This window comes from Vanacampus margaritifer, chromosome 15 (genome assembly GCF_051991255.1).
Source record: "Vanacampus margaritifer isolate UIUO_Vmar chromosome 15, RoL_Vmar_1.0, whole genome shotgun sequence".
In the NCBI taxonomy this organism is placed as follows: domain Eukaryota; kingdom Metazoa; phylum Chordata; class Actinopteri; order Syngnathiformes; family Syngnathidae; genus Vanacampus; species Vanacampus margaritifer.
In genome coordinates, this window is record NC_135446.1 from 20,607,826 (window position 1) to 20,615,528 (window position 7,703).

The window sequence follows — 7,703 nt, forward strand, 5'->3', positions numbered from 1 at the left end:
GTTCATTTATTTGGCTTTTATTTGGCATAAAAAGTTCAACACAAAAAGTAAACAACGTAAAACGTTAGTCACAATAAAAGAGGCTAAATGTTAGCGTGTTTTCGTACATAAACGCCCGTCAGGAAGACGAGCAAACTGAAAACGCTTTTTTGGCGCCGAGTGCAACACAGAAGGTGAAAAGTGTGACTTGAACCGTCGCTGACTCCAGCCGCCACGCGCTCACGCGTCCAAGATGGCCGTCCCGCGTGCGTTCTGAGTCGCGAGTTATTAAAAAAAAAAAAAAAAAAAGCGTTTGTTACTAAACTGTAGGTGGGAGGAGGCGCGTGGCGGGGGTTAAACAAAGTCTCTGGATCTCTTGATGGCACAACAGAGCATCATGCTGAAAATCATGCCGAAGATCTGAAAACAAAACGTCACACGTGCGTGCGTGAAAATGCATGTTTAAATACGCGACGTTGGCCTCGATCCTCACTCACCATGATGACGCCGATGCCGATGCCCACGCCGCCGATGATGTGCAGCTTGTTGTTGAACACTTCTTCGATGGCGGCTGGGCAGCTCTGACGCACACGAAAAACAAAACAGAAAAAAAAAAAAAGGGGGTCAATCAATGGGATGTCCTCTAACGGTCTCCGCGGGAGGTCAGCTTGTGGTTACCGTGGTAATGAGAACCTCCAGTCCCTCCTTCTTGGGGCAGATGTCCTTGGCGGCGTCGATCACTGTGCCCGTGGGCCCGCAGCAGTTCAGCTGAGGGCAGGAAAGCGCCGGCGTTAAAACAGGAAGTCGTCCAGCGTTTTTTTCCACAAGACCGACGGGACTTCGGTTGCCGGTCAAACCGTTTTGTGGTTCTTACGCCAAAGTGGATGAGGCGGAGGGTCTCCTTGAGCGCCTCCTGCCGGGTGTCCTTGTAGTTGGTGTAGGTCTGCTTGTAGAACTCCGTCACCTCCTCCACCACCACGTTCTTGTTGGAGAGACCCCAGATGCCCGCCGCCACCTCCGCCGCGAAGATCAGCAGCAGGAACAGGAAGAACTGCAAGAGACGAGACCGTTTGGTTCCGTAAGCAGGACATGAAAGCAGGAGCGCACAAACTTTGGTGCTTCATCGTTTAAAACAGATCATTCAGAGGAAAAACTAAACTTTATATACATATATATAAGACGAGTTACATTTACCTATATTTAAATTAATGTTTGAGGATAATTTTTTTCTAATATTTGATTTATTTTCAATAAATCTATAAGGTAAATTAATGAAAATAAATAAAAATAAAAAGTATTTTTAAAAAAAACAACAATTTCAACTAATCATATTTATCAACTATTTATAAAATCAAAATTAACTTTTTGAATTTTATGTATTTTTAAATACTTTCACATTTAAATTTTGAATTAATTTGAATTTATCTAATACTTTATTTTGAACATTTAAAATGTTTAACAATTTAACAATTGTGTCACAAAAAAAACCTGACATTTAACCATTTAATTTTGCCATTAGTGGTAGCTATGATTAAGTAACCATTTTTTTTTATACATGGGAAATGAGTGCTTAAAGTACAATTACATGAATACATATATTCTTAATTTATTACAAATGATTTAATGAAATGGAAGGATACATATATTTTTTAAATGAATTATAATTGCCTAGTTCTAATAAAAGAGCGAGAGAGGTAAAAAAAAAAAAAAAACGGACCAATCCTAGCATGCACGGCGACTCCTTGATGGCCCCGCAGCATCCCAGGAAGCCGACCACCATCATCAGCGCTCCAGCTGCGATCAGGATGTACACACCTGCAAGCACAAACACAATTAAGCCCGTCAGCCCATTGCATTCATTCATTCATTCATTCATTCATTCATTCATTCTTTCACAGAGGAAGCAAATCCAGGTCCAGAAAGTAAAAGGCATGCCATGCTTTGGCTTTAGCCCCTGATGCTAGCTTGCTAGCTCCTTAAAAAGGTTAACAAGCAGTATGGGAGCTAGCCTGGGGCTAAAGCCAAAATGTGGCAGGGCTTTTACTTTTTGGACCTGGATTTGCCACCTCTGTTCATTAATTCAACTTAAGTTGTGAAAATTGCTTTGGAATCCTGTTGCTGCCCTCTTGTGGCTTCCTGGTGTCATGTGTAAGTAGAAGAAGGATTTGAAATAAAAGGTTTTGCTTTTAGTCCCCAAAAATTTTTAAGGCGAGGTCAGCAGGTGAATCTGCTCGTCCTTGAGCGTACAACAGGCCACAACGACCTCGGCGGGGAGGTCGCCGCCCCTCCCGCTGCGGAGGAGCCGCCACAAAAGACGCATTCCTGGCCAGGAACAAAGAGCCCACTGTTTGCCCGCCAGGCGTGGGCGGCGGCGGCGGCGGACGGAGGGAGGGAGCACGTCGCCTGGAGCCAGCCGGGACACAACTCCTCGCTTGTCAACGCGGGACGCCTCATCTTGTCCTCGGGTGCCCGCGCTCACCTCGCGCCACAACTTGGGTTATTTGGGTTTACAGCTTTATTACGTGCAGTTATATACATAGTTTATTTTTATGATTGTCACTTAAAAATATATTTTTCTTTTCATACGTTCAAATAATGCAATCAAGCATCGATTGAATGATTCTAACCATTCAAAGATTCACAAAATCCAGAACATCATGGCGACCATTTTTTTCCCCACATTCTACAAAGGCGGCCATTTTGCCACTGAAAATGACATCACAGTTCGTCAGTGCTCCGGTAATGACCAATCACGGCTCACCCGCCATTTTCTGAGTTTGTGCAAGCCGAGCCAGGAAACGGGTGGAATTTTCTGCTTAATTCATCCAAATTCCACAAACAATATTAAATCAGAATAGCGACTAGTTTTAGTTAATTAGTTAATTTTGACTAGTGAAGCCGCATAGAAAATTTTTGACTCGACTTTCCTTTCAAAGCTCCCATTGTGTCTTCTTTCGCTTTATTCTGACTTGTGATTGTCAAAAAATAAATAAATAAATAAAATAGACCGGCGCGGGCCTTTCGTTCTTACCAGTGAAGAAGACGGAGGGCGAGTCCTCGCCCTCAAACAGTCCTGTGGTCCTGCTGTCGAAGCGCAGCCATAGTCCCACCGCCAACACGCCCGTCCCAGCCAACTGCAGAACAAGGAGGAAATGAAATGATCTCACAAATCCACTGAAAAAACAATTGACCTGCAATTGGCGCCAACAGATGCGAGCCGCCTTGATTGACTGAGGAATGAAGGCAAACATGCTCTACCTGGACCATCATGCAGAAGAACCGGATCCATTATGCAATTGGACAAACGAAACGTAAAAAAACGCCGCAAAGAAATCAAAGTATTCAAGTTGGGCCGTCTTGGTGAGTGGCAACGCAAGATGGCCGCCGGTCATGCATTGACGCTGACGCTCAGGCCGGCCAACTTGAATACAAATTCTGTGGCCCAAACTCACTCGCGGGTACAGCGTTAAGTCCGATATACATCAAAAGCCATCGGTCTTGTTTTTGTTGCTTGGAGAGAGAGTTTTTTTTTTCACAAAAAGTTCATTTTCTCCACGTTTTGGTCCCCTGCTTAAGACTATAGAACAGAAACGGTGAGAAACGAGCGTTCTGGTGAAAGAAGAGTCTTTATTCCGTCTCCATTTGGTAAAGCCGGTGCTGAATGTCTTCACACAAGACAATATTCTTGAGAGATCAATCAAAATTTGAGAGACTGATATGATTTTTTTTTTTCTTTTCAGGGCCGATACTGATTATTAGTAGTGAAGGGGACCGATACCTGATATTTGGAGCTGATATTCACTTCCTCTGAATGAAGCAAATATTGCTGTTTAAAAACCCAATCTCAAATTCTTAGTTTTGATCAAATGTCTTTAATGATGTTTATTGAACATTTTTTTAGATTTGCAAAATGTTACATATATAATTATTATTATTTTTAATCTTAGGCAATAGATATCTGCTTTTTTTTATTATTATTATTATCTCAGGGAGCTCCCAGGATCAGCAGCCGGTCTTCAAAAGTTAAATACAAATGTAAACAAATAAATAGCTCCCTATTTTGTACTGTAAATAAAGTTTTCGCAAATTTAAAAAAAATATATATATATGAAATGTTAAGTTTTCAGTTATCTTAGTATTAATTTCATTTCAAACAAAAACAGAAGGTGCAGCGAATCAGCAGCATCTCCTGTAACGTTTGCTGAAAATTAAACAGTTCCCTGAAATTAACAGTTTTAAATTGAACATAGGGGAACAGATTTAAAAAAAAAAAAAAAAAAAAGGCCGATGCCGATATTCGTCAAAATGCTGAATATCGCCCTGCTGATAATTGTTTTTTCCCTAAATGCAAAATGCCAATAAAGGGATCTCTGCTTTGAAAACGATTTGACTGTTCATTCTAAAAAAAAAAAAAACACAGATAAAATTCCATACGAATAACATGACAATAAGTCATGCTAGCAACAGTAGAAGCTACGGCTAACGTCAGCTTGTTGACAGAACATGTTCATGCTAGCCGAGTATTGCTAGCGCTGCTTCCCCGAAATTTTGTCGGAGCAGGATTGTTTCAACTTGTGCTGTTTGTCACCACAATGAGTCGACGTCTCCTCAGAAAGCAGCAAACATTGTTGACGTCTCCTCATAACAACTCCCATGACGATGATGCCGATGGCGAGCCTCGTGGGATATGAGCCATGATGATGATGATGATGAGGAGGAGGAGGAAGAGGACGACACCCTCCTCGCCACTAATTGCTACTTGGATCCGCCCGGCGCCCATCCCGTTACTCGACACCATTTCTTGCACTTTACGCACGTCAAAAAGGAAGAGTTTCGCAACCTTCCAGACAAGAAACATTTTACGACGCGAGAAATGTCACAGAACCAAACTCAAATGTACACAACGCTAGCTTGACTTTTTGTTGCGAGCAAAATGACGTAATCAGGTGGCAGCAGTAAAAGTGGTTCGAAATTAAGCTAATTTAATTGGCTTTATTTTCTCAAATTATCCTTTCTGGTTAACTTAAAGATTTTTTACTTCATGTAAACAATTGTTGAAGGTTAATGCCCTACATTTTTAAAGTTGGCTCAAATATGGAAAGCGGTCATAATTTCAATAAATTAGAAATTTCTACTTTAAATGACAAATGTATTTTTCATCTATTGGAATAATTTTTATTTTTTTTTTTAAATCTGCACCATTAGCATATAAAGAAGAACAAAATATACATGTTCGACATGCTGAGGAAGTTACTAAAGTTAGCACACTTTTTTTGGGGGGGGGGGGACCAAAATGGCCCTCGTGTGAATAACAAAAGCAGCCAAGTGACTTCGAATTGTAATGGCTGAGGCGTGCGGTAAACAAAACACTTTAAGAAGGACAGGAGTAAACAACCACTTCATTTGGCTCTATGAATATTTTTGTACGAACTGTGAACGACGAGGCCCGGAGCCTCGCGGGAAACCGAGTCGTACAACACAATGAGGACAAAAAGGAAAGCAGAAAATATTCAGCTAATAAAGCCCACAAGCTAAAACGAATCTTGCGGAGAAAAATGTTTGACGTACCCAAAAGAGGAAGTTGAAGATAAAGAGCAGGTACTTGACGCACTGCAGAAACCCCATGACGACCGACGTGACTTTTAACTAATCCAAAGGTGGGAACACTTGAACACACTTGTGACAGCTTGTGATTTGAACGAGCGAAAAAATCAAGAGGAAAAAGGAGGAAAGTTTCTTCTATGGGAGCCACGCCCTGCTCCTGCTCACCTGGAGAAGTGAGAGGGAGGGGGGCGTGTCTTCGTGTGGGGGAAGGGCGAGCCAGGTGATGGCAATCAGCATCGTATATTTAAATAGGATTATTGACATGGTAGCGCATTTAGATGATGACGATGACTTTCCGTGGTTTCCTCCCTCATATCTGAGTGACAACAGCAGCTTTGTTTTCCCTCAAATGTTTCCGCGTAAAAAAAAAAAAAAAAATCCTCCCTGTCTTTCCTTCAGTTCACGCCTTCACTTCAGCACAACATATAACAAAAACCGACACTATTGTTGAACATCATGCTTTTTTAAATGACAAAAATGTAGCAAAACAGCACGTATGAATTGGCTAGATGATGTTCAGTGACACAAATGTTTCAAATTGTTGTAGTTATGTTTTTTTTTTTTTTAAGTAATTGCCGTTAAACATGTCAGAAAGCAACATAATAAGAAAACTGACTGAGGTGAACAGATATTTTAACAAAATGACGTTCAAATAATACATTTAAACATTTTTGTTAATTTAGCTAGTAAGACTATTTATTGCACTGCGGGTCATATAAAATACAAAAAAACACTGCAACGCCCACTAAATAAATGCAACTTTGAAATAGGAAGCGAAATGGCACCATCTAGTGGACTTAAGTCACAATTACTCTCTCGTGCCATGCGTGAATGTTATGCTTGGACTTTTTACATTCACATTAAGCTGAGACTTTTAAAAGTAACGAGTAGTTACTAAAAAATACAAAATAATAATATTAATCATGTATAAAATAATATAGCTATTAAATTTTCATGTACTTTGAAAAGAAAAAATAGAACTATGGAAATTATCAAGTTGCTGTACGCATTGTAAGAAAATAGGTAAATAGCAGTAAATGTGCACTTGAACAGAACAAACAACTTAAAATTGTAAGATTATACATTGGCTATATCCAAATTGATTGAATGTATTTGGCGCACGAGAGAAGTACAAAGCTTTACTGAGGCTAAAAACATATTAAAGGGCTTCCTATTTCAACATAAAAACTACAAAGACCTAACGGACAACATCAAAACATCAGCAAGCATAATTGGCAAGAGCAATCAATACCAATAATTCACGCTAAAACCATGTAAAATAGCACAAAATAAACACAGTCATTTTTACTACATAAAAAGTACATTAATCAAATGTAATCATTAATATAACTACATTTGTGTATTATGTATGCATTGTCGCCAGATTTTAAGGGTTATAAATTCTTTATTTCCTTTGACATTGAGTTGTTCTGCTTGGATGAGAATTCCTAACACTGACTTTTGAGCTCATAACTGCAATTATAAGATATTCAAAACAAATGCGGTTTTGACTCACCCAGAAGACAAAGTTGAAGACGAAGAGGGCGTACTTGACGCAGAGCTCCCAGCTGCTCAGGGCAGTCATCTTCTTTCTCTTCTTCTTCAGCTGACAAACTGACTGAAAGTGACGGACGGACGGGTGAGCATCTTGCTGCCGTTTGAGGGCGTGGCCCGGGCTCGTAAGCGCTCGGCTTTCTTCGGCTCTCTCCGGAAGCGCTCAACCGCAGCTGAAAAGCCCACGAACACTTGCCTAACCCTCATGTGGCCCCATGACGACCACTCACTTCCCTTGTTAATGTAAATATAACGAAACTTTTCAATACCATATTTTGTTTGTACCACTTTCGACCATTTTGGTACTAAAAGTGTTTTTTTTTTGTTGTTAAAACTCCTTCTTGTGTATACTACATTAAATCGTACAATTTGGGTAAAATGAAACACGACACTGATGTGTATGTGCAGTAAAAGAAGCAAAATAAATAAATAAAATACATGGCTAAAAAAAAAGATGAAAGGATAGTTGATCACAACAACAACAACAATAATAATAATAATAATAATAATAATAATAATAACAAAGTTGTGAGGGATATTGTTCTGGTTCTTAAAGCATTGGACAC

General features: G+C 40.0%; 1 protein-coding gene across 2 annotated transcripts; it reads right to left on the reverse strand.

Moving 5' to 3' along the window:
* Position 1: 1 nt before the first annotated feature.
* LOC144035334 (CD9 antigen-like) lies at positions 2-7,389 on the reverse strand. 2 transcript variants are annotated; one of them, XM_077544950.1, is made up of 7 exons: positions 7,100-7,389; positions 3,011-3,113; positions 1,697-1,794; positions 854-1,030; positions 658-747; positions 477-560; positions 2-399 (listed from the first exon to the last, which is right to left on the reverse strand). In XM_077544950.1, exons 1-7 carry the CDS (start codon positions 7,166-7,168, stop codon positions 334-336), a joined length of 687 nt encoding a protein of 228 aa, XP_077401076.1. In that variant the 5' UTR covers positions 7,169-7,389; the 3' UTR covers positions 2-333. The 2 variants fall into 2 exon arrangements, with proteins under 2 accessions (XP_077401076.1, XP_077401077.1); XM_077544951.1 differs by lacking the exon at positions 7,100-7,389 and adding an exon at positions 5,548-5,961.
* Positions 7,390-7,703: the final 314 nt, after the last annotated feature.

Excerpts from the sequence above, each read along its gene's own strand:
- LOC144035334 (XM_077544950.1), bottom strand. The coding sequence starts at position 7,168 with ATGACTGCCCTGAGCAGCTGGGAGCTCTGCGTCAAGTACGCCCTCTTC. Across the intron at positions 3,114-7,099 it reads TCTTCAACTTTGTCTTCTGG|TTGGCTGGGACGGGCGTGTT; the intron begins GTGAGTCAAAAC and ends CTTGTTCTGCAG. Across the intron at positions 400-476 it reads TCGGCATCGGCGTCATCATG|ATCTTCGGCATGATTTTCAG; the intron begins GTGAGTGAGGAT and ends TTTTGTTTTCAG.